The sequence below is a fragment of the Oncorhynchus gorbuscha genome, linkage group LG18 (assembly GCF_021184085.1).
Source record: "Oncorhynchus gorbuscha isolate QuinsamMale2020 ecotype Even-year linkage group LG18, OgorEven_v1.0, whole genome shotgun sequence".
Taxonomy (NCBI): domain Eukaryota; kingdom Metazoa; phylum Chordata; class Actinopteri; order Salmoniformes; family Salmonidae; genus Oncorhynchus; species Oncorhynchus gorbuscha.
Genome location: NC_060190.1, coordinates 12607656 through 12635391, shown reverse-complemented (window position 1 = coordinate 12635391; position 27736 = coordinate 12607656). Strand labels below are relative to the sequence as shown.

General features: G+C 44.6%; 1 protein-coding gene across 8 annotated transcripts in view; it reads right to left on the bottom strand.

The window, feature by feature from the left end:
• LOC124002804 (septin-9-like) overlaps positions 1-27736 on the bottom strand; it is a 91376-nt gene that overhangs the window by 28211 nt on the left and 35429 nt on the right. For 5 of the 8 annotated variants that reach the window (XR_006833109.1, XR_006833108.1, XM_046310552.1 and 2 more), the window contains exon 2: positions 24134-24787. The exons of 1 other annotated variant lie outside the window; for it this stretch is intronic. Coding sequence is in view for 4 of the 7 variants with exons in the window: in XM_046310552.1 (XP_046166508.1) it covers positions 24134-24787 (654 nt within the window). In the remaining 3 variants the exon portion in view is untranslated. Of the gene's footprint in view, positions 1-11058; positions 11204-15719; positions 15971-24133; positions 24788-27736 lie in introns of those variants that run through there. 2 more of the 8 variants (XM_046310555.1, XM_046310557.1) reach the window with 2 other exon arrangements.

The window sequence follows — 27736 nt, the reverse complement described above, 5'->3', positions numbered from 1 at the left end:
CATGTGGACACTCATCCTAGATCAAGGGGGACCATGTGGACACTCATCCTAGATCAATGGGGACCATGTGGACACTCATCCTAGATCAATGGGGACCATGTGGACACTCATCCTAGATCAATGGGGACCATGTGGACACTCATCCTAGAGCAATGGGGACCATGTGGACAATCATCCTATATCAATGGGTACCATGTGGACACTCATCCTATATCAATGGGTACCATGTGGACACTCATCCTAGATCAATGGGGACCATGTGGACACTCATCCGAGATCAATGGGGACACCCAGCACCTTGGTCAAATGAGGAGGATTCTATTTAAAAAGACATGAACGAACAAGGGTGGAAATAAGATGTTTAGAAGTTCAATTATCTTGTGTAACGAAGCGGTTGAGATCTGAATGTTGAAAGCTAAATTATGCTACACGGTATGATCGGGACTGCATTGGTGGCGGTTATGGTATGGGATAGTACCAGTGTCTGCGTGCCACATCTAACCTCTACTGTCATGTAAATAATGAATGTTAATACGGGCTCATACAGAGATATATATATCTGTGTTCTCTAGTAAGGATTGCTCACAAGCTACATTTCTCAACCCCATATGAGAGGTTTCAGGCTCTGTGGTAGATTCATGGTTTCCTGTTTGTCAGTAGAGACACAACGGAAGAGGCCTAGACGAGACAGCGAAAGAGACATCAATGAGAAATGAGTCAACTCATACGCCACCTGAAGACTATAAAAATCAACGTGTTTTTTAAAAATAATCCCCAAATATCCCTGTTATTCATGCCAGCTGACAGCAGTGCTGCACTAGTACTACTATGTAGCGTATCAAACCATCTTAAAAAGCACAGCCACCACATTCCCCACTCCCCTCAAGAGTTGGGGTCAATTCCAATTCCAATTCCAATTCACTTCAGTCAGTAAACTGAAATTCCAATTCTCCTCGTTGAAAAGCAATCCCCTTACCCTACATGCACCCTGTGCCCACCCGGTGCTCCTGGCCAGCCAACACGGCGTTCCCAAAGGCATGTGTTCTCTCAGGAATCTCTCCCACATCCCATTCGGATACAATCTGCCCACAGTCTGCACCGGAGGATCATTTACATGCACCCATAACCAAATATTGTTCTGCTTTCATTCTGCCGTTCAAACATTCATAATATCCGGCACATCCTGACCCAAATACAATATTCAAGGAGTGTAATTCATACTATGAATTTCATTCAAAACTTGTTTGTAGAGTTATGAAGCAATGGGGTGGTTGATCGCGGAGCGATGTGCTTTCGGTTTGTTTTGGTTTCTATATATTAAATATAATACAATACAATTCGGTGGAACCTTGTTCAAAACCCATAGAACACTCCAGAACTTTTTCAATTAAACCTCAACCTCTTTAGTTGCCTTTCTGTTATGAATTACATGACAAAGTGATTTTTTTCTTTCTCCGTTCTTTGAGGCAAATCCAACCTTTGATGATACCAGAACTCTGGATACCACAGAGAAGGGAAACATGGATGAGAGAGAACATGACAATGATTCATCTCCTGCACGACTTCTAATTTGGCCTGATGTTGGGCCATGATGTTTGAATTGTGTGGCCAATGATTAAGCTGGTCCATCCGGGACTGGTCTGTGGGAGAGAAAGAGAGAGAGCTCTGGTCCAGGACCACATGTCTCTTCACAAGACAACGGGTCATAAAGAATGAGAACTCCACAGCACCAGTCATCCAATCCACTTTGAAGGTCTCTGGACTTCTGAGAAGATCACAACAGTTAAGCTGCTTCCTCATAATTGGTGCAACACACATTGTGACAGATTTTATTTGCATGGCTCAGATAAGAGACAGTATATGCCTTCTCTACAACCCTTTAACACATGGATGCCAAGGATGTCTTTGGGAGGAAGCCTAGGCATCATCCGCTTCTTGGTCACACACCGTTACCGATCCCCTTAACAACACGGTCTGCTCTTTTAAAGTCCCAGTAGCCTGGTCCCAGATCTGCTTGTTCTGTCTTGCCAACTCCATGTGTGTCAATGTCACACCAGGACTTGGAGTTGGCAAGACAGCACAAACAGATCTGGGACCAGGCTAGGGTCTCTGCCCTGTACCGACCAAATGGTCTGACTCTCTCTCTCTCTCCCCCTCCAGCTCTCTTATTCACCCCCCCTCTCTTTTACAGGAGATTACATTTCCATAGCTTTGGCGGCTGTCTCTCTCCCAAGGAGGAGGAGGAGGAAGCAATCGTTAAGTTGTATGCCTTCTGCTGTCTTGAGCAGTTATGTGGATGGTTAGGATTACATGCGGCAGTGTGGGCATTGTAGACTAAATAGAGCAGAGTATTGTAAAGTAATTTACAAAAGTTCAAATCAGAAAGGCTGGTCTGAATGCAGCCTAACACAATTCACTCGTTTTCCTATTATTTGGTATAGTGGGAATGAATACAAAACGTATCATCATCAACATGGCGTTTTGTTCTGCTCTTCCTATTAGTCATGTGTGCAATGTCATTCACCCAATTACCTTACAGCCTATAAACAAGGCCCAAAAACTTGCTGTTTAACCTATGGCCTCACTCTTGCAATTATCACTTTCCTCTCTCTGAACCAAGGGGTGTATTTATGTCAACTTACCCATGTTCTCTCACTTCCTGTTTTTCAGCAACAGTTTGACTACCACCCACCTCCCCACCACCACCACCAGCTATAATAACCTTCAGGCCCGTCATTGGAACTCCTTTCTGGGTTCGATGCCAGCTGCACAGCAAAGGGCTACCGCTCAACAACTACATCATACCAGTCATCCAACAGACTCCCATTCAGAGTGACACACAGAAGCATCCAATCTTAACAGCAATGTCAACTGTATATGTTTGTGTGCATGTCTGACACTATTACATGTATGTGTGTGTTCTTGTAAGCGTTTATTTGAATGAGAGTCTGTGTATATGCATGTATACAAACACCTGCACGGCATCAGCCTCAGGCAAACTGGCATTAGCTTTAAAAAAAAACTAACCCTCAGTGTCATTGAAACGTTCTTGTAATTATGTTAGAAAAATGTATTTACTTTCATCTCCCACACAACAACTCCACCCCACTTGTCTCTAATTCCACATACCAACCCTCAGCCCATCCCATCTATCTCTGCTGGCCACCCACTTCGGGTTTCTACGCAACATATACATACATATATATATACACATACATATATATCTTTCAACTATGCTGTGATGTTTAACGTACAATTACAATTGCAAGAATTATATATAATAATTTGGCTGAAATTCAAGATTTTGTGCTTCTTGCGTTGTTTTATATACACCCTCTACCATGGAATCGGTACATAAAAAATCTCTTCCCAACTATTTTGCAATCTGTATGGCACAGTTGTCAACATCCTGGTCCTCAAACGAAACTGGTAACTTTCCTATTTATGCTATTTTTATTCCTCTGTTAGTTTTGATATTTTATATTGGGGAGACAGACCAGTTCCCTAACTCCTTCCGTTGCCACGTTCCTCCTCCATTTTTGGGGTAATGCTGTAATCAATTGGTTGTACTCTTGGATTGAGCAGACCTTCCCGTACAATTCTGATTTCTCCAAGAAGGACATAACTCCACCATTTCAATTTACAATATAATTTAAGAACAAAATACACTAACATATTTTCCATAAATACAGGTATTTTATCAACCAGCACATTTGAGTTCAGCCATAATATTTGTTGTAATATTTTAATATATTTTCAGGGGGATGAAATTGAAATTGTTACTTTTTTCGAAGTATCTTTTTCAATGAATCAAAAATGAGACATGGCGATCTGCACAAAAGGCAAAAAGGCCATTTAAAAAAAATCTACTTGAGAAAAAATCTACTTGAGAACCATTTAGGGTTCAAATAAAACATTTGAATGAATGAAGCTTTTAGAGAGAGGTTTAGTGCTTTTATATTTAGTAATCGCAACCCACACAATTCATATTCATTATATAGATAGGCACGTTTTATTTTGTCTGGTTTAGCATCCCAGATAAAGCAAAGTAGGCAGCGCCATAAGTGAGTATACTGAGATATGACTAAGGAGTTAAATCAGGGCAATTGTTTCATAAATAGACAGGTATTTACCCCACCATGGTTGCAGGAGCTTGTCTATTTTTACAAGTTCTCTATTGAAAATCATTGTGGAGAGTTTATCTTTTGTGATATGAATACCGAGTATGTCTACTTCACCATCATCCCATTTTCTAGGTAAACTGCAGGGTAAAGTAAAAGTTGTATTTAAAAAAAAAAGATCCAATACTTAATATTGTACACTTACCATAATTAGGTTTTAGTCCAGAGAGCACAGAAAAGTTATCTAGATCTTCAATGAGACATTGCAGGGATCTAGCTTGCAGACTTAATATAAAATTTGAGTCATCCGCATATACATGGACACCTTTGTTTTTAAGCCTTGGATTTCTAATCCTCTAATGTTGTTATTGGACCTGATTTTAATAGCTAGCATTTTGATGGCCATAACAAATATATATGGTGACAGCGGGCACCCTTGTTTAACTCCTCTTGACAATTAAAAACTCTGAGATGTAGCTGTTATTTACTATTTTACACCTGGGGTTGCAATACATTATTTTCCCCCATTTTATAAGAGAATTACCGAAAGTGAAAAAAAAATCCAGGCTTACATTATCAAATGCCTTTTCAAAATCCACTATAAATACCATTCCTGGCTTCTTATAAGTTTCATGATGTTCCATTATTTCTAGTAGTTGTCGTATATTATATATCTAATGTATCGCCCATGAAAAAAATACAGTCTGATCAGGATGAACAATGAGTGTTATACATTTTTGCATCACAACATTGAAGTGTAAGGGGCCTCCAGTTTTTTAGATAGACTGAGTCTTTATATTTTCCATCTGGGTCTAGTTTTAATAATATAAAAATCAGACCTTCCTGCTGAGTACCTGACAGACTACCATTTCTATAGGAATAGTTAAAACAATCTAACAATGGAGCTTTAGTATATCATACTCTACCGGTATGCCATCAAGCCCTGGGTTTTTTTCCAAACTGAAAGGATTTAATAGCCTCAAAAAGTTCTTCCTCTGTAATTTGGTCTCATCCTCTTTCACTGATCTTTCTGTACATTTGTTAATTTTTCATGTTTTACATTCACTTGGAAAAAAATCCTTATAATAATCTTCATTCAGAGGGAGAGGATGAGACGGAAACGAGAACATCTGCCTACAATAATTAGCTTCCTCTTAAAATATAATTCAGACAATCATAGATGACTCAGTCTTCAGTAACGAGTTTCTGCAAATTATTTTTGTTAGAGTTCCTGTATTGGAGATTCAGGAAGAATTTTGTGCATTTTTCTCCATATTCCATCAGTTTGCTTTATTTTTGTAATATATTACATTAGATTGTTCTTGAATAAGTTCCTCAAGTTCTTTTTGTTTTTCCTCTAACTTATTTTGCATCTCTGTAGTATCATTTTTATTGCTATTTACCTGTACTATTAGTTTAGTGATTTCCCTTCTTAGTCTCGTCTCTTCAGCCAGAAACGGCCTTTTTATTATTGGATGAATGACCCCTGAAGGTACATTTAAAAGTATTCCAAACAATACGGGGATTTGCTGAACGTATATTACACTGGAAAAATTCAGTTCTACAGTCTTAGTTCAAATTAAGTTGTCCTCCAGTAAACATGGATTAAATTACCCCAAACTATTTAATAACATTCCATATTGCATTCTGTCTCTGCTGTTCAATCAGTGAGACATGTACTTGATTGAACTTGGGTATCAAGAAACATTCCGATTGTAAGGTAGGAGATTATCTGGTCACTACTCCTGTTTGGTTAAACCCATGCTGGGTACTGTAAAAGTCCTCAAGCAGAAAAAAAGTGGAGAGCAATGCTGGACATCCTGTTTCCCAAGAGGACCAAGTCAAGTACAGTGTTTCAAGTTGTATTTGTCATATTGTAGAGGATAAACAGGGTACACACACCGTACAACAAAAAGGCTTATTTGCAACTAATACAATATAAAAAATAAAGTAAATGGCTCAGTAGAATAGAACAAACATTTTAGCATAATACAGGAAGGGTGAACTATGGGATCTGTGTGATTGAGATAAATAGGCAATGTTTCGGTTGGTAAAAACCTGGGGGTCAGTGGAAGGCTGAAACAGTCCGTAGAGATGAGGCTAGGTGCACTAGGGGGATATACGTAACTGTTCTGTAGTGTACATCCAAGAGGATATCCCACTCACTCAATCTCCCATCCGTCCTTTGAACCAAAGGGAACCAGCTGATTAAGAAGGTCAACGTGCCGCTTTACTGCAATAACACCATAGCATGCGATAGTGGGCTTGAAGAATAGAACGGTGGACAGCACACACACACACACACACACACACACACACACACACACACACACACACACACACACTTCAGATGAAGGTGGGTGAAGAATGCTACCGGCTCACTTCATCCTTCACTCCTGTCGTCACTCGTCGGCCCCCTGAGAATGTGACCTTTGGCCCTGCGCGGCCCAAAGCAGATTGTGTTAAAAGACAGCTTTCCACACGGGAACTTCTGGAACACAAACGATAATGACCTGCCCCCTTTACCCACCACAGAGACAGTGGCAGAGTGAGAGAGAGAGGGATGGAGGGAGGGAGAGAATAGAGAGGGCATGAGAGGCGAGGCAGGCCCATGCTGTAAATACAGCGAGTGAGAAAAATGGAGAGAAGGAAACAAGGTTGAGGAAAATATAAGGGGAGGCCCATGCTACAAAGACAATGACAAGGTGAAAGACTGAGAGCGAGAGAAAGCGTCAAACTAGAGATGGAGTATATGAGAAAGGAGAGAAAGGCCCAGCAGAAGTGCAGCCATTATTGTGCTGCTGAGTGCCATGTCGGACACTGTGTGAGAACCAGCTGCTTTAAGTCATATACCTACCACAACACTATAAAACCCTACAGGCCTCTGAGAAAGAGGGAAGACAGACTGAAAGGAACCCAGCCTCAGTGTCTTCCAGAGCAGCATTATAGGGAACTGGGGGAACTGGTGTATGGCAGACACACAACCATGAAGTGGGAAGTTGGGTGGTTTAAAAACATTTTATCCCCACTGAAAACTGTTACTCTTCCTTATAAGAGGAAAATGTCATTACGTTCAGAGTGGAGGAATGAGACGATAAGGTGCCCTGAGACAAGGCCTGAGAAGACACGGTGGGGAATATTTTTCCAAGATATTCATTTCATGCTGCAATTAGCTACACATAAAAATGTGTTTCCAATTAGTTTTATTAGCCAGCTGCCCCCTTTATATTTCCACACATTTTGTTATTGGAAGATATGCAATTATGATCACTCCCATTGCCAACAACAACCACAGAAGTCAAATTAATATTCCTTTAAGCGTTAATAAGGGGCTTAAATAGACTTAAGAAAAAAGGGTTTACAGATGTCTGGACATGAATCAAGTTGTTTGCTCATATCTCCTAAGTAGTGTGTTCTACAGGGCCAGAAACATTGATCTCATTTCCCTGTTAACGACCTGACCGTGTTCCACTACGTAAGAGTCATCACACAACAGGGTTCAAACAGGCTGGTACACTTCAGGCAGCACAAACAGAGGAGGCCAGCAAAGAGGACATACGGGAATCGGAGGAAGAAATCCCGCTACACCAGAGCTAGACCTAATAGTCTCCGATTGTGATCTAGAGAGAGCACTGAGGAATTCATGACGGCTGCAATGACTGGCTAGCTAATGTCAAGCAAAGGTTACACATAACCCAGAAGCTATTCCTCGAAAAAAATAAAAAAAATAATTTGGACTGATACATTGACACTGTAAATGGAGTCAATAGATAGCAAGCATGTGTTGTTGACGAACAGCGCGCCAACGAGGACCATGTGTACTTCATCACCCGGTACTGTTAAAAACAATCATGACGGACGTCCTATCATGTCGTTGTCATCATGACTCTGTGTAGCGGTCACAAGGCGGGGGGGGGCATAGCCTGCTGTGCACATGCTGCCACGGGCCCCTCGCTGTCTCGCCCTGCACACCAACAACTTTCGCCTATAACAGGAAATGACACGTTTACCGTTCCTCCCTGCTCACGTCCTCCTATCTTGCCCTCCTTCCACCCACCTCTCACATACACTAACAGTACTGTTAACCTCGCAGTGGTGTCTGGAGGATGGACTCCTCTGTCATTGGATGAGAAAAGGAGAGGCTGTTTAAGAACACGATTCATTGTGGTGTTTATGGCATAACAGGCCACAGATCCACCTCTTAAGAGCTCTCTACCCCCAGGGTAGTCACCCGAACAGGGTCTGGCTCATTAGAGGGAAAACATGACCCATTTATTTTAATAGAGTGAAATGGGACAGATTTCTTTGCTTTCCCGTTGTAAGGTGTTTTGCTACGGTGTGTGAGCCACGTTCAGTCCTGCCACCTTGCCTGTGAGCTGAATAGTAACGAAAGCATGAAACAATGGCGGACGTATTAGCGAAAGTTTACACTGTAATCACAATGCAACTACTCCCTTGTGGGCTAATGTAGCTAATTAACGGTTGGTTTATCGTGTTGATGGCTAATAACTGTAGCGGCTAGCCTGGAAGCTGTAAACACATTACAGCTGAATATGTTTTTAATATTAGGTCAGTGTCTCCTACTCTAAAGCGTCGGTGAAATAATGAATGATGGACTAAACACGTGGAACAGGGTTGGTTATGTTCCCTCTTGACACTGCAGAAATACATATTCGAGGTTTCTGTATTCCTATTTGTTGGTTGAGTTTACATATCAACAAGGTGTTATGTCATTGGCCATGCTTGCAGATAGTGGGAGATGTCGAACGTATATTCTTCTGGGTCTGATATTGACACGCAAACGGTAGGTCACATCCTGAAATAGAATATTCTACTTTCATATTTACAATGTGTAAGAGTTCACTATATACCTGTCCTGATGTGTATACACACCAAGTATACAAAACATTATGAGCACCTGCTCCTTCCATGACAGACTGAACAGGTGAAAGCTATGACCCATTTTTTATGTTACTTGCTAAATCCACATCAAATCAGTGTAGATGAAGAAGAGACTGTTTAAACATGGATTTTTAAGCCTTGAGACAGTTGAGACATGGATTGTGTATGTGTGCCTTTCAGAGTGGGAATGGGCAAGACCATGAAAATCTAAGTGCCTTTGAACAGCATATGGTAGTAGGAGCCAGGCGCACCCGGTTTGTGTCAAGAACTGCAACGCTGCTGGGTTTTTCACACAACAGTTTCCCCATGTGTATCAAGAATGGTCTACCACCCCAAGGACATCCAGCCAATTTGACACCTGTGGGAAACATTGGAGTCAACATGGGCCAGCATCCCTTTGGGACACTTTCAACACATAGTAGAGTCCAAGCCCCAACGAATTGAGGATGTTCTGAGTGCAAAAGTGTGTGACCTCAATATTAGGAAGGCTAATGTGTGGTATACTCAGTGTCTGTGGGCACGGTACCTGTTCGATATTGGGGGAAGTCTGTGCTTTTGTATGTTATTGCTGTAAGAGTGAGTTAGCTAGCTTGAGATTAGCCCCTGCTAATGCAGTTGTTTCCATGGTAACAGTGGAATCACAAATCTACAGCCATCAACATACTGTTGTCCTGCACATCTAATGTGCTTCTTTTGTGTCCATCGCCAGAATAAACACCAATCAATTGGGACCGCTGGCGGGGCATTCCTTTCTTTAAAAACAACGCAAGAGGGCTACGAAGTACGTTCACATCTGTTACACTGGTGCTGAGACCAATTCTCTTGTCTTCGCAGCATAGCTGTTGTGTCCACACACACACACACACACACACACACACACACACACACACACACACACACACACACACACACACACACACACACACACACACACACACACACACACACACACACACACACACACTAATGTTGACTGTAGCTAAGCTAACAGTGTCACTCCTTGGCCATATAGGGATACAGTGTGGCAGACACCAAGGCAAGGACATCTAGAACATCTGACTACATGCTACACTGCTGCGTCTTATTCTACTATCTTCAATTATAGTTGTCCATTGGTGGATTGTGTACAATAAAACCTGTTGAAGGCTGGGTAAAATGGAGGTCATGTGACCAAAGCTGGAACTACTACAAATGGAAGCAATATGTTTGATATTTCAACAGCAGAAACGGGGAACGGAATATGGTCAGTCACATACGGTGGGGCACAAACATGGTTCGTTCTTTCTTGAGGCGGCAAGAGAAGCGGAGGGGCTGGGTTGGAAGGAATGGTCCGCTCTTCTGTTGAAAAAAGTCTCATGCAGAAAATGTGTCCTGACGCTTCAACTCACCTTGAACTTGCTACAGCAATCCACCAGAGAGCAGATGCATGGGGTTGCCAAAATTAAATCATGTACTTACTAATCCACTGTAATGTATCAAAGTCAAGCTAAAACAATCGCTGATGGGATAAAAAATTTCAAAGAGGGAACTGAAAAAAAAAAAAAGAGAAAAATACCAGGGACCTTAAAAACACAGGGAGCAATTAGGACTAACATGATTGGTCAATAAATACTCCCCCCATCCATTTTAGCAGATTGATTATTCAATCTGAATGGAGCCGAGTAGACAAAGGAAGAGGGAGAAGACAGTGGGGGATGAGAAACAGGGGGGGGGTAACCTAAAGGAGGGGGAGCAGTAACCCCCCCAGAAAGCACAATGGAACAAGAGAAAGACAGATAGAAAAAGGTCTGGTCTGAATATTGACACCTTTCCAATCCCTGACAAATACAGCTGTCACACACTACACGCTTCAGCTCCAAAACCCAGTCCAGACAGGACACCTGGCAAACTAACTTTGACACACACTCACACGCATTGAACTACCCCTCTTTCCCTTTCTATCACTCCTCCAGCTTCTCTACAGAAGGAAATCACACACGGTCAGAGAAACAAGTCGTAGCATGTTATGAATGAACAGAAAACCAGAGACACTCACCCCAGCCTCACTTTCTCTCTTCCTCCTCTCTTTCCTCTCAACCACCCTGATTTCTGCTCCAGCTGGGCAGGCTGTGCTTCTGCTCCCAGGCCCCGCCCCCACAGCCTGGTCACATGACCCACCACTCTACACCCCAGCCAGGCGGCCAGCAGCAGGCATGCCACACCCCTCATTCAGGGAGAGTTGAATGGGGAGCATTGTGAATGTGCTGGACACAGCCAGTGTGTGTGTATATATGTGTAGGGGGGGGAGTGAGTGTGTGTAAGAGGTGGAAACGGAAATATTAAACAGAACATGTGTGACAGTTTGCACGTGCTTGAGAAGGAAATATATGTTTTTGTAACAAATGTGTATTCAGTGAAGGGGTGTGTATGTGTGTTGATTTCTATCTGTCCCTTCCCTCCCAGGGCAGTATGTCTCTCCCTGTGTGTGTGTGTGTGTGTGTGTGTGTGTGTGTGTGTGTGTGTGTGTGTGTGTGTGTGTGTGTGTGTGTGTGTGTGTGTGTGTGTGTGTGTGTGTGTGTGTTGATTTCTATCTGTCCCTTCCCTGCCAGTGCTCAGTGTAGTGTGTGTGTGTGTGTGTGTGTGTGTGTGTGTGTGTGTGTGTGTGTGTGTGTGTGTGTGTGTGTGTGTGTGTGTGTGTGGGTGGGTGGGTGGGTGGGTGGGTGGGTGGGTGGGTGTGTGTGTGTGTGTGTGTTTGTTTGTACTGTGAGGAGGACACTGGGTCATCTCTCCTCCTGGCTCCTTCTCCTCCTGGGCTACAATGAGTCTCCATCCATCACATTAATGCCTGCCTCTCACAGCCCCATGACTAAAGGAATATGTCCCAGGTAACAAATGAATACCATCCCATAGAGTCATCAGACTCAGTATGAAACATTCTATGGGAAACAGCCCTATCGACTTGAATTTAAAACATTCTGAACTGTAGAAGATGTGTGATTTCCTTTTGGTCTCATACGTTCACTTGTTGCATGCAATAACTGCAGAGCATGGTTTTTCATCATGTCTACATACACTGAAATACATTAGTGTGGTATTTTCTTTTGGTTTCATAGCTACATTCACTTGTTGCGTAGGGCTATCCATCTGTGGATATGTGATAATCACCCTGTCATAATGGGCAAATTCTAATTGGAACTCAAGCTTTGCTCATTGACTGAGTCTAATTTCAGTGCTCCAATTCATTGCAAAATAACTAAGTCACCGTCCCATAGAAATAGACGTCCTAGAACAGTCATCCTTCGATTACTAGTGTACGCTCATGACCATAGCAACTGATCCGAGTCCAGCTCTTCAGCCCTTCAGCTAATAGACCTCAGAATACCTTTTTGGCAAAGAGAAGCTCTGTGGGTGAGAGATCACATTGACTTCCGTCCTTATCTTGATTACATGCCACGATAACGAGATGAGACCCTGGAGCCACTTCCTTGTTTTGCAGTTGCAAACAAACATTTGAATTATTGTGCCAGAACCTTATTAAATGACCCAGCTCTTACGCGGCTGTTGCTCCGTTGGCTGAACATTTCTCCAGAGCTTTGTTTGTCATTCTGTTTGTTTTGTCATTTACCCCACTTCTGGAGGCCATTTTGAGGCCAGATTCGTATAATCACATCAAACTGTGTGGGCCGAACAGGCAACTGGAGACCCATGCAGGCACAGCCCCAGAGGGGAGCTCTCTGATTGGACTAGAGGTCAGGTCTGATTGGAGGAGGCCCACACAGTGATTAGAACACATGGAGCTGATTAACCAAGTCACCTCAATGACTCAGCAGAGAGAGTGACTCACACAGACATACAGCCTCCCACCCAGAGAGATGGAAGAAGGGATGAAGAAGGGATGAAGAAGGACAGCGGAGGAGGAGGGAGAGAACATCTGGCCAAGCTTATCTGGGAAGGAGAGAAACAAGCGACTTCCTGTTGAGCTGTAGCCGAGGCTGCTCTGCTCCCCTGTGGTGCAGATGGAGACCGCATGTGAGGATGCATGCAACCAGATGCAAACAGCTGAGGCCTGGGTGCATCTCTCTAGTCCAAAGTGGATTCCTCTCCTTGTCTCCTTCTCTCCGTCCACACTCATCTGAGGGAACCGGATAAGTGATAGTAAATTCCCACCAGGATTAGATCAGTGCAGGTGAAGGAAAGCAGACGGAGAGAGGTAGCTCATTTACACTATTGACATGAACCCATAATCTCATGGCACCACATGGGAGACATGGTATAGGCAGAAAAAGGCCAGTTTGGAGTTCATTTTAGGGACAGACTTCTTCCTGACTGTGTGAACAGAACAGGATAAACTCTGACCTTGGTCACATGGTCAGGAAAATCCCTAGCCCGACTTGTTCTTCTCTCGCTACCCTGAAGACATGACGTTCATGCAGTCCATTTCTAATCCTCCTCCATACACACACACTGTATTACTTCCTCGGGGACTGTGCTGCACTCCAGCAACGCTACACGATCCCTCCAACTCTGCTCCTGACTCACCTCAGACCTCAGCTTGTATGTTGCTCTTCAAGGTTACAATAACCCTGGCCTTGTTTGCTTTCATCTGCACGCACGCACGCACGCACACACACACACACACACACACACACACACACACACACACACACACACACACACACACACACACACACACACACACACACACACACACACACACTTTTGAAAGACCCATGCGCCTGTTGTTTGAACAGCGGCCGCAAAGTAGATAAACTGTTGGAATTTGTGGTCAGAGGTTGGTTTAAGCCAAGGTGTTTATCTAGTGGCTTGTTTCCCCTCAGTTTTATAGTGTTAGGATACTTCCCAGCTGTGTTACCTAACAGAGCCAAATAACCCCCATATAAATAGATATATACACTACCGTTCAAAAGTTTGGGATCACTTAGAAATGTCCTTGTTAGTGAAAGAAAGGCACATTTTTTTGTCCATTAAAATAACATCAAATTGATCAGAAATACAGTGTAGACATTGTTAATGTTGTAAATGACTATTGTAGCTGGAAACGGCTAATTGTTAATGGAATATCTACAGAGGCCCATTATCAGCAACCATCATGCCTGTGCTCCAATGGCACGTTATGTTAGCTAATCCAAGTTTATCATTTTAAAAAGCGAATTAATCATTAGAAAACCCTTTTGCAATTATGTTAGCACGGCTGAAAACTGTTGTCCTGATTTAAAGAAGCAATAAAACTGGCCTTTAGAGGAGTTGAGTATCTGGTGCATCAGCATTTGTGGGTTCGATTACAGAGTCAAAATGGCCAGAAACAAAGAATTTTCTTCTGAAACTTGTCAGTCTATTCTTGTTCTGAGAAATTAAGGCTATTCCATGCTAGAAATTGCCAAGAAACTGTAGATCGCGTACAACGCTGTGTACTACTCCTTTCACAGAACAGCGCAAACTGGCTCTAACCAGAATAGAAAGAGGAGTGGAAGACCCCGGTGCACAACTGAGCAAGAGGACAAGTACATTAGAGTGTCTAGTTTGAGAAACAGACGTCTCACAAGTCCTCAACTGGCAGCTTCATTAAATAGTACCCGCAAAACACCAGTCTCAACGTCAACAGTGAAGAGGCGACTCCGGGATGCTGGCCTTCTAGGCAGAGTTCCTCTGTCCAGTGTCTGTGTTCTTTTACCCATCTTAATCTTTTCTTTTTATTGGCCAGTCTGAGATATGGTGTTTTCTTTGCAACTCTGCCTAGAAGACCAACCTTAACAAAGTCTACACTGTATTTCTGATCAATTTGATGTTATTTTAATGGACAAAACATTTTTTTGAAAGAAAAGCACAAGGAAATTTCTAAGTGACCCTAAACTTTTGAACGGCTAATAAAAGGCCCCGGCCTTGTTTGCTTTCATCTGCACACACACACACACACACACACACACACACACACACACACACACACACACACACACACACACACACACACACACACACACACACACACACACACACACACACACACACACACACACACACACACACACACACACACACACACACACACACACACACACACACACACTAGATAGAGAGAGAGGGCTAGAGAGTGAGAGAGAGCGAGCTGTTGAGTCTGCTCTACTGCAAGGCTAGCATGTACAAGGACTCCATCAAACCCACATTAGCAGCATGCAGACTCAGACATAACACATACTGTGTATATGCACAAACTATTCAACTCCACTATCGACACAAGGAAATTCTTAGTGATATATAACTCAACTGTGGACATAGAGACTTAACGCAACATACACGAGTAGCACGAAACAGCACAGATGACAAAACAACACTTCAAGGAGAGAGAAATCAATGCATACCTTATGCGGCCTCACCTCATCTAAACTGAGGTTTTAGGGGGAGGAGAGGAACTTATTAAAAAGCATCTTGGGATGTCCCTGAATCCCTTTCCATTTACTCAGCAGCTAAAGTAGAGTTACACAACATGTAGCCCTGATTGGCCTTAATAGAAACCAGTTGTCTCACCAGTTATGTCGCAACAGCCCTCCCCTTCCTTCACCAAGTTAACATCCCAAATGACACCCTAATCCCTACATAGTGCACTACTTTTGACCAGAACCCTATGGACCCTGGTCAAAAGTAGTGCACCATATAGGGAATAGGTTACCATTTTTGTCACAACCCAACAGCCATACTCACAGAGGACCTCCATCTCAGGGTTAATGTGCATCTCTGCACCACATGCAGCCATGTCTTCCAATCGCAGTCCCAGTCGAAGCATCACAGAACCGACTATTCCGACGTGGAAGTGAAAACAAAATCCTCAATAAAATTCCCAACTGCTTCCCAAACCTAAACTCTTCACTGTGACAGCTGTGAGTGACTGGGAGCGCTTGGGATCTAATGCCCTATTTCTGTAACTCTCCCTCTTCCCGATGTTCCCAACTCAACGTTTCTTACCAGGAGCCTCAAGACTGAACAATAAACAGAGCTCCACAGATCGGATTGGCCTTCCGGGGGAATCCCTGCCCCTAATTCCAGCTGGAATTCTAGGGGGGAGTCAGATGACTCAGCTTGGAATGGAGGAGAAGAAAGAGAGGAAGACGGGACTCTGATTACATACTTCCTCTCTGTGCGGTCGTTCCGGAAAACTTCCCAGAGTTATGAGGATAATTATCCATAATAAAAACCTTGCCATGTGCTGAACTGGGAGAGACACAGAGAGAGAGAGCTTATCAGTGTTACAGTAAATTCATACCAAAAGATCTAGTCACAACATAAGTTGTCAAAGTTATTTAAACGGTGTAGCCTGTTTCTAAACGATATGTCAGTACAGTCTAGAAAGGGAGAATAGGACTAACCGGAGACGTGTGTACTACTGTACTCAAAACAGCCTCTACTTTGTCGGCAATTCAATGACTTTACTTAGCTAACCAACACTGCATACTGTAAGAGGCAGTACCGTTGCCCTTTCCCCTACATCTTCAGCTGCTCTTGTTTGTTCCGTCTTCTCTCCCCTGTGTCTCATCACTGAGTGCAAAGGTGAAAGTTCACCCAGAGTTCCTCTGAACTTTAGCTAAATTGAAATTGAAAAAGCTAGCTACGGCCACAGGATAATGACTCCCAATGTAGCGGTGTTAGCTGTGCTTAGGCAATAGAGGACTAGCCATTCGCCATGGAGATGAGAAGCCAGTCAGGCAACTAAGCAGTGTGTGTATGTGCGCGTGCGTGTTCGTGTGCGTGTGCGTGCTAACCCAGTGTTGTTTGATCTAGGGCTGTTCAGAGGGGATTAGGGTTTAAGTCTAGTCATAACATTGCTCCTGTCAAACACACCTCAAGGTACTGTGCCGTGCGCCAATGGGTGCGATGATGACTCCATTATGAAGAGTGGTCTCATTCACCTCAATGTATAGTGAGCATCAGCTAGGAAGTAGTTGCCGTGGCGATTATCAGCATGGGGCACCAGCCTGTTAAACTGACACCATGTTGGCCCTACAGTACTTCCATTACGTCCTGAGGAAATTGATTGAAAGACAGATCAAATCAAACAAACCTGGAGGGGCCAATGGAGGGGCCAATGGAGGGGCCAATGGAGGGGCCAATACGACCAAATCAATGAGATCTGTCAGTGAGACACTTATTTAACATGGATTCATGTCTTTGTGTTTTACGTTTTTTAAATAATTGAAGATGAGTAAACAATTGATCATAAAAAGTAACTGGTTCCCACTTCTATTGAACGTCTAAGGATCAATAACCCCTTGCAGTACTGTGTCCCCCCCAATGGACTAGTGGCTGATAGAATTAGGATCACAGAACATAGACTTGAATGGGGATGCCCGTTCTAGTAATTATATTTCTATGGTGGCTGATGACTATTATTATGGTACCTCCTTAGGAGAGGTCCAGCAGGGAGAGGTGGTGCACTGATCCCACACATACCCTGCCCAGCCTAGCAGATGGCACAATAGCGGTACGTATTGGCCATCTGTCCAGTGCCCACTCACAATTTGTGTGCACACACACTCACACTCACTCAATCTCTGGCCACACAGCAACGAGCGCTGGTTACTGCCCGAGACAAGACCTATACATGACGTCAATATCCGGGAACCTCGTATTGTTAAGGTGAAAGAGAGAGTAATTACAGCAAAAACACCATTATCATTCCAAACATGGCCCTTATCAGCCAGAGAATGAGGGAAACCTCATTAGCAGAGGATGTTGAGAGCTGAGGCACTGACCCAAAGTGGACCTTCTCTTTGTTAACCAGCTGTACAGTTGGCAAAAAGGAGAAATACTGAGCTCATCCTGGTCAGCCCGTAGCAGCTGGGTGCAGTCTATAAGCAGGATCAGACAGGACCAGACAGGACCAGACAGACACCTCTTCAAGATAAACCAGAATAAACCAGATAAAAGACTGTGGTAGTGGCAGGGGAGGGTCCAGACACTGGTAGTGATGATAGTTTTTGGCTGGTGGTCAGGGGGTCAGGAAAAGGTCCTGGCCCTACCTATTTTGTACGGTCGTGACTAGTGTCAGGCCAGCTTGACCAGCATTCAGAGAACTCACTAAGGAAGACAAGGGTGGGGACTGGGAGATAGTAGCTCTGGGAGACTGGAAATAGGAGGAAGGGGGAACTGGGGTTGCTTTAGTGGAGTGTATGGGCATGTGTGTGTGTGTGTGCTGCATGGGAACCTTCTTTAACCCCTGACTTCCACCAGGCGGAGCAGAGTAAACAGAAGCTTCCGGAAACCTTATCTGGGGGACCCTGTCCGGTTTCCACTTCTCTCAGCTCAGCTCTACCCTCAGGGAAGCGCTCAATACACACAGGCAGACGCAGGCTTTCCACTGACCCAGTCAGAGTCCACAGCCTCCAAAACACGTTCAATCACATCAGGAATAAATCCTACAAAACACAAGCAGACACATTCATTCAGTTTTAGTGAGAAATAGAACAATGTGTGAGTGAGAGAAGAGAAAGGCAGGAGAGAATGAAAGAAACAGAGTAGATAAGAGAATAAGAGATTACTTAAGAGTACTTAAAACTGCACCTTTAATTACTGTCTACATGCCCTCAGCAATGTCCTATATAAGATGCGAGCATTACCTGCAAGCCAGGTCCCATAGCTATCTCCCCTAAACCATACCCTAACCCTACACTCCACCTGTCATACTGCACCTCCTGCTGGCCACTCTGAGCTCTGCGCCCACAGACATCATTATGAGCAAACGCTGCTATCCCTCAGGGGAGCTGAAAGTGAGTGGCCAACACTGCAGTCTAATGACCTCAGTCTGTGGTTTTCCTAGCCCGCTAACGCTAACCCTGAGAGGTTTGGAACCTGTAAACAGTTTAACATGAGCCATGATGATACACTCTAGCAGACGGCCTCCTCTACTCAATTCAATTTCAATTTAAGGGGCTTTATTGGCATGGGAAACATATGTTAACATTGCCAAAGCAAGTGAAGTAGATAAACAAAAGTGAACTAAACAATAGAAATTAAGGGTAAACATTACACTCACAGACGTTCCAAGAGTAGACATTTCAGACATCTCTCTCTCTCTCTCTCTCTCTCTCTCTCTCCCCCTCTCTCATAATGACACAGCAGGTCATGCTGAGTGCAATTAAACTGTGAGACGCCTAACCACTGTCTGAGGGTGTGTGTGTGCGTACGTGCATGTGTGTGTGCATGTCATAGTCCTTCCTTGTCATCAAGATGTGTTAAGAACACCCAATAAGCATCATTTCCAGTTCAGCATCTGCCTGGTTAAAATGAGTGGGGCCTCCTTTCTCTCCTCATACCATAGTGACTTGGTGAATGACATCATGAATACCCTGCGAGCGAGAGAGAGGCATCTCTTGCTATGATGGATACCAGGGGCGTATTCATTACGCCCGATTCTGGTGCAACATTTCTTTTAAACGGGAAGCAAACAAGACGGGACCGACCTGAATTAGTCCAATAGAAACTATAGTTTTGCTCCGTTTGCTTCCGTTTGGTAAACGGTTTCCGTAATGAATACACCCTGCTGTCAAGAGCTGCTTTACCACAGCGACTTCACCTGAGATACCAATCGGAGTGCTTCAACTAAGACTAAGAAGCTGGAGAAAGTTTAAAATCACATAGTGCTGTAGGTCATTCTAGTTCCACATATATGACACAGCATGGAATGACACGGGGAAGGGGAGACTGAATACAGTACTTTAGAATCCTAGGGAATTAGTGAGGTAAAGGTAAAGGTAAAGATTCTTACTTTGGGAATGTTGACACTCGATTTCACAGTACAGGCCCAGTGTGTGTGTGTGTGTGTGTGTGTGTGTGTGTGTGTGTGTGTGTGTGTGTGTGTGTGTGTGTGTGTGTGTGTGTGTGTGTGTGTGTGTGTGTGTGTGTGTGTGTGTGTGTGTGTGTGTGTGTGTGTGTGTGTGTGACAGAGACTAACTAGCGCGATGTTAGCCAGATGGGAATGGCGGCCCCCCCTATTCCCTAAACGTTCCTCTTGGGGGGTCCACTGCTAATCATGTTAATCAGCCTGGGATCTCCCTACCCTTCTGTCTCTCTCACTGTGTGTGTGTGTGTGTGTGTGTGTGTGTGTGTGTGTGTGTGTGTGTGTGTGTGTGTGTGTGTGTGTGTGTGTGTGTGTGTGTGTGTGTGTGTGTGTGTGTGTGTGTGTGTGTGTGTGTGTGTGTGTGTGTGTGTGTGTGTGTGTGTGTGTGTGTGTGTGTGTGGGTGTGTGTGTGTAGGGAGGGAGGGAGGGATTCTGTGTAGAAAGGGGATAGTGGGGCCCTCATCTGGTGTGACGCTGCAGAAGGTCACATGGGGGTACAAGGGTGTAGGGGACCGGGACAGGCAACACACAGGCAGGCCACCAGAGGAGAATGATGGGACATGGAGGAGAACAGTGAGAGGAGTGGGTCACGGAACAATCACAATCCTTCGTCACAACTTTGTTGATCAACCAAACATGTCAGTTCAGGGCCAATGAGACACTATGAGGATTTATATAAACAAATCCAATGCTGGTTTAGAGGGCTTGAAGTGGCAGAACTGATGGCATAACCAAGCACCCCCAGGACAGAGTGGTCAAGGTGAATCTCAATGGGAATTCCTCCCTGTATTGTTACAGTATAATATAACAGCAATCTGCAGTCTAATGGACCTCTGGTTCTACAGAGATCAAAGGGTGGCAGGTAGCCTAGTGGCCTAGTAGCCTAGCCCAGTAACAGACAGGTTGCTAGATCGAATCCCTAAGCTGACAAGGTAAAAATCTGTAGTTCTGCCCCTGAACAAGGCAGTTGGCCTACCGGGGAACAGTGGGTTTTCATTGTAAATAACAATTTGTTCTTAACTGACTTGCCCTGTTAAATCAAATAAAAAGGGTAGTCAATCAAGGCAAATCATAACCCTGTCAATCTACTATTTAGTTCAATGTAGATGTGTGATTGGGAGCAACAGTGCACTGATTCAATTAAAGAGTCTTCCAATTTCTTCTGCAGTACATATAAAACAGGTTATTTTGTGTTCTACAAACATTAGTTACCTGTTGATATTTAGAGCCACCGACAGAGATCAGAGACGGACATTTTGATCCTAGAAACTAACAAAAAATGTACTCCAGATGTACTCTGTTGTGGTGAGATCACACAACTGGCTGAAAGTGCCACTGACTCAGGTCACATGACCCAGGTTGAGAGAGGAAGAGAGGCGAGGTCAGGACGAGGGGAAACAATCGTCCTGACAGACAGCACACGGAAGGAAGGAAGCCCAGGAAACCAGAGTGTGTGTCTCTGATGTCATTACCCGTTTGAAAAACTGAATGGACAGGAAAACGGCTTATCACTCAGAAAAACACAGCTGACAGTAACTCGGAAAATTTCAAACGAGGCACGGAGTCAACAATCTGTACGCCAATGTAAAGAGTTTCATATCCACCATTATCTAGTTGGATGAAAGAGGATCAATCTCTCCTTTAAGTCACTTGTGAAACCACCACATCTATCACTCATAGTCACCTATTGAAATGAATTAGGGCCTACTTGTGTATTATGTTGGAGCCAATTTCTCCTACTTGACACAACATCTGATGGAAACAACCCACACTAGCAGTCCACTACAGTGTTGTGTTGTTCACGTTTCTGCTCCACTGACGCCATCTCCCCTCATTGACAGATGGAGAGGGTCAGAGCAGGGGTCAGAGTCCCTCAGTCAGGGTGGGCCCCGGCCTCAGGCCCTCCAGGCAGGTCACCCTTCATTGAGAGCCCTAATAAGGCCCTCTCCCTCTGGGAAAATAACTAGCCCAGACCTCCGTGGCTTGAGTAGGAACCACGCTACAAGACTCCCAGCTCCAGAGCAGAAACACACACACACACACACACAATCGTCCCAGCAAATCTGAGCTCCTAATATTGGAGTATAGCCTACAAACTCGTACCGAATGATAAAGTATGGTCATTTATATTGTTCCAGTCCACAAACACATAATGCTAAACTGGTCTGTGTCGACAGGAAAAAAGCCTACAGAATTAGAGTTAATTAAGGCCAAATAAGACATGGAATACTTGGCAATATCGCTAATAGCACTGACTGGAACATACTGGTTTATTAAATACTGAAAGCCATGATTCATTTGATAACTGCGGAGTTCGAGTTTGAGGAAGCGAACGAGCAAGGCTAAGTAGAATGCTTTTCTCCATGTGCCTGTGTCCAACATTCTGTGTCCAAAATTGCACCCTATTCCCTATATAGTGCACTAGCTTTGACCAGAGCCATAGCCCCACTATATAGGGAATAGGGTACCATCTGATAAACAAACCAATGCGTCTAGCAGCTGTAGTTTCCCTGCAGCTGGCCCCATGCTGTGTGCTCCCATGCTGTGTGCTCCCTCGGTCTCAGGTCTAAAACGTTGTCTAAGCGTTATTTATACATTCTCTAAACGCTTTCTAAATATGGCTTGAATGCCGTCTAAAGACTGTGTAAATGCTGACACATTAGGTCATATTTGGCTCCGGGTTTTATCCCTCAGTTTACAGGAATCTAACTTGGCTCGTGTCGGACGCCCCTTCTGGGGGCCTGAGACACGCTCAATCTGCAGAGGGAGGAAAGAAGAGGAGTGTCTGTGCGCGTGTTGTCAGAAAGAGAGAGGAGGAACGAGAGGGATAGACAAGGAAAGTACAAAGCAAAGGAAAGTGAGTGAGTGGGAACCCAAATGTATCCGATGTTGCCGACTGCTAAAACACGCTGGTTTGCTTTGGGACAGGGTTCCTTTATACATTCATCATTTGCATATGTAGGAGAATAAAACAATATATTGTTGTCATCTCACAGTCTACCAAGAGTGCGTGAATTGAAGAACAAATTGGCTGAATATTTTTTGTGCATGCAGCGATAGGGGACTGAGTTGAGAGGGAATTGAAGAACAAAGCATCCGAACATTCATTGATCGGGGACTGAGACGCTGCGCTCCAGACAGAGCAGAGGGAGGGACAGGAGAGACAGGCCGTAGTGACAGACAGGCCCAGGCTGGGCTTTAATCAAACAGACCTAGGGGACTCCTCTTACAGGCCCATGCCGATAGGGGACCCAGAGCTCTCCACTCTGTGTGTGATTGCATGCGCTCCAGTCCCTCTGTGGGGTAGATTGCATCGTCCAGTCCCTCTGTGGGGTAGTGTAGGAGGGCAACTGGAGAGGGATGATGTGTTCTGGAAAATGTTCTGTACTCCCGCCACTGGAGGTTTGAAAACTAAAATTGTATCCAAAATGTGGATACCAACACTACTGTGTACTGCGGAGGTATGTGCATATTGCCAATAGTCTTAAAACAGAAAGCTGACATGAATGCAGGACCATAGTACACAGTTTCTATATATACACCTAGCCTCACTGGTCCCAGATCATGTTTGGCATGACAAAAAAACAACTTGAGTTGGCTAGATAGCACGAACAGATCTGAGACCAGTCTACGATGCACTTTACTAACTCATACGACTTTTACAGAGTGGCATCTCTCCACCAAGGCAGGCTGTATCAGACTGGAGGCACTCAGGCTGTGTTGGAGAGGCCACTCCTAGAAACAGTCCCCAGATCAGTGGTCTGCTTTCTCATACCAAAGCCTCTGCTCAGAAGCCTGTGTTATGCCACGGGGAACTCCAGCCCAGATCAAACACACACACACTACCAAACACACCAGAACCTATGATTAGTGGTTAGCAACACACACACACACACACACACACACACACACACACACACACACACACACACACACACACACACACACACACACACACACACACACACACACACACACACACACACACACACACACACACACACACACACACACACACACACACACCAGGTCCAAAGCCTCAAAACACTGCTTTACTCTCCCTTGCTTACACATGTATATACTGGTCATCTTCATAGCAACTTCACAGTGACACAATTGAAACACAACAGAAAGTTGGGGTCTTCCTACAAACCCAAGCATCTCTACGGCTGTTTGTGTTCTCCCCTACTTGAAGGCCCTCACTCTGTTAGAGTGACTACATCCAGGATCACATGAGGAACCTAAGGACTTAGAGGGTTCAAACCTAGGGTCAGAGGTTACTCACTGTCAGGGTTGGGGGACTTGGTGCGGTTGGGCGAGGAGCAGCGGATGGTGGTGACGATGGTGTTGTGGTGGGGGTTGGGGTGGTGCGGTTGGTGGACCGGTGCATGATGACCATGGTTCTCGTGGTTGTTCTTTCCATTCCCCGTTGTCTCGGGTGCTTTGGTGACGCTGATCCCTGGTGTGGTCCTCACGGCCGGGCCGTCCCCCAGACTGAGGGGCTCGATCCTCCGGGCGTGGCTGGGTGGCTCGGGGGTCCGGGCCCCTGTGCGAATCACCACCTCCTGGGGCGTTTTAGAGAAGGCCACCTCCCGTTTGTGGCCCATCTCGGGCGTCTTGGAGTGGCCTAGGACCTCGGGTCGTTTTGCTCCGAATCGGAGGGAACCAGGGCTGGTTGGATCTACCTGCTTGGAGGAAATGTCGATGGAGAGCTCCGTGCGCCCCCGGGATATGGGTTCAGGAGGCTTGGAGCCGCCCCCTCCCATGATGGTCTTGGAGATGGAGCCGTTGTTGTTATTGCTGGCGCCCAGTTCACGGTAGTAGATGCTGGTGGGGGACATGACGGGGCGGTGGTTGGTGTTGTTGGGCACCCGGCGGGAGCCTGGCGAGGAGTTGGCCGAGGTGTCCACATCCTCCACCTCAAATGACCTCTTTAGAGCTGCATGGAGGGTGAGATGAGACAGACAGATGAGACAGACACACTCAGTCAATGAGTCATCCATACTACCATTTCTGACATTGATGATAATCAGAGTGCACTTAGGGCCGGTTTCCTAAACAAACATTACTGCTCGTCCTGGACTAAACAAATACAACAGCAAATATATGAACAGTGTTTCTAATTCCAGAGGAGCAACATGAACTGTTTCGACGTCCCTGGCATCGTAGCTGCTTGAGGTTAGTGGGTAGAGAGAAGCTGGAAAAGCAATCTCAGCAACATCACAAAGGAAAATGGCAGCAACAAGCAATTAAGCCAAGCTCAAATCATTTCAATAACTCGTTATTAGTGGTGCCAATCTGTCACTACATACGACTGCAGATGGCACTCTATAAGTTTATACACGTTTAACTGGTGCCAGTTGTATGACACAGTGTGGTACTGTATGTTATAAAATGTGGTCCAATTTATACACCCACTTGCACGGCCTCAAATGGCCTTAGACTTGCATAGCCTTATATAAATGAAAGTCATATATCTATCTGCCTTGTATTCTCTACATGCATTCTTGAATATTGTATGAGATATGGATGAGTACAATGCATTAATACCAAATGAACAAAAGGAGACACACCTCCCCCCAGGTTACTGATGGCTTTGTGAGAAAATCCTAAAAATAAGTTTGAACAAAAACATGAGGCTAGTTTGGCCTTGTAGGCATTGCCTCTTAGAGGTCAACTTGAATCCCATGGAGAAGATGCTAAGATAGTCCCTGTGGTTGTGAGTTGGTTATGACATCACAGTCACACACATCCATGACCTCACTGTACTACTCAGTAACTACAAGCTGATGATCAGTTCTGTTATGGCCTAAAGAGAGTGTGTGTGTGTGTGTGTGTGTGTGTGTGTGTGTGTGTGTGTGTGTGTGTGTGTGTGTGTGTGTGTGTGTGTGTGTGTGTGTGTGTGTGTGTGTGTGTGTGTGTGTGTGTGTGTGTGTGTGTGTGTGTGTGTGTGTGTGTGTGTGTGTGTGCATGCATGTACACTACCGTTCAAAAGTTTGGGGTCACTTAGAAAAGTCCTGTTTTTGAAAGAAAAGAAAAGCACACAAGACGCCTCACAAGTCCTCAAATGGCAGCTTCATTAAATAGTACCCACAAAACACCAGTCTCAACGTCAACAGTGAAGAGGCGACTCCTGGATGCTGGCCTTCTCGGCAGAGTTGCAAAGAAAAAGCCAAATCTCAGACTGGCCAATAAAAAGCAAAGATTAAGATGGGCAAAAGAACACAGACACTAGACTCTGCATAGAAACTCTGCCTAGAAGGCCAGCATCCCGGAGTCACCTCTTCACTGTTGACGTTGAGACTGGTGTTTTGAGGGTACTATTTAATGAAGCTGCCTCAAGTGTCCATGATGTCTATATGCTGTCGTATGATTGGTGTTGCTAGTCCCCTTCCCTCTGTATCTCTCTATTTAAACACTCACTGCTGCTATGGTTACCATACATCTTTCCATTTTATTTTGCTTATCTGCCTTTCCTTAACCAACGTTAGCATAGCAGCATTAGCAAACTGCTAAACCTCCTCACTGTATTTGAAGGGTCTCATGTGTACATACTGTAGGTGCTAAATGCTCTTAACAACCCCCAAAACACCTTTTAAAAAAGGTTCTCAACTAAACATTTATTTCCAATGACTAACTGTTCTCTCATGCTTCCTCCATTACGATCTCATGGATTTGGGGAATATTGGAGTTCAATTTCGGAGTCTACGAGGCATTATAAAAACTTTTTAGCCCTCCATTTTAAGGATGTGTGTTGCTTTGACTGTTACTAAAAACACATCCCATCTCCCAAATCTTCAATTAGAACGGGAGACCCAATCCCATATGCCGCTTATAAAACAGAACACGGTTGTAAGTTATTTCCATGTCCAAACCACTTTGCCACTGGACTCCATCCCCCATAACCCCCCTTTCCTCCCTCTTGTGTTCTATGATTGTGCTGAATGATTCCAAGGTTCTGGCTACTTTCAACTCAGTCCAGGACTAGGATTTGACCTGCCAAATTAGTCTGCTGCTTAGTGCTTCGCAAACAGTGAGCTGAAAGACCATTGGTGTATCCAGTGATCTGATGCGTTCTGAACGTTGCAGACAGAAACAAAATGAACAGAGCTGACATGATTCCCTATTCAATCTGACAGACAGTCCCATCTTTTCTACCACATACATTTCTATCTGAATGTTCTTTAACGTTACATGCTCTTGAACAGGCTCCAGGGTTGCCTGCATAGAGAGACAGTCAGTATAAGCCTAACACTGATAGGACTTAAGTGTTGTCATAACATCCAAGATGGCTGCATATGATTTAATATGACCTAGAGATGAAACTTTCTCAACGGTCACCATCTGCCTGACAAGGACTTCAGAGAGAGGCAGGAATTACTATAGCGAAATAGGAATGTTCCTCGACTCAGTTCTACCATGCGGTTTTCCCACGGTTTTCTATACATTCAGAGGCCACTCTTTCAAACATCATTCCACTAGAAGACAGAGAAGAAGGATCACGTGTTTCCGAGGAAGCATCCAAGGATATCCCTGTCATGGATTTCACACGTGCTGGATGGACCTGGGATCACGGAGCGCCAGTATCCCGACGTGAGCGAAGGCCAGACGGACGATACCGTCTCATCCCCCAAGTGAAATGGCATTCCCAGACAATGAGCTGGAAATACAGAACGTCTCTGCGGAATCTCCTTAACAAACAGAGCCTACTTCTCTTTCTCCCTATGTAGCCCACCTCTCGGTCTCTTGTGAGGGGATGACCATAACAATGGCCACAGGGCCTGGCATTATTCCTGACCAAGAACAAATCTGGCCAGATGTTGTGGTTAGGAAAACTCCTGGTCCTAGCATAGCACAACACGCTAAGATGGAGGCTCTCTCCCACCTG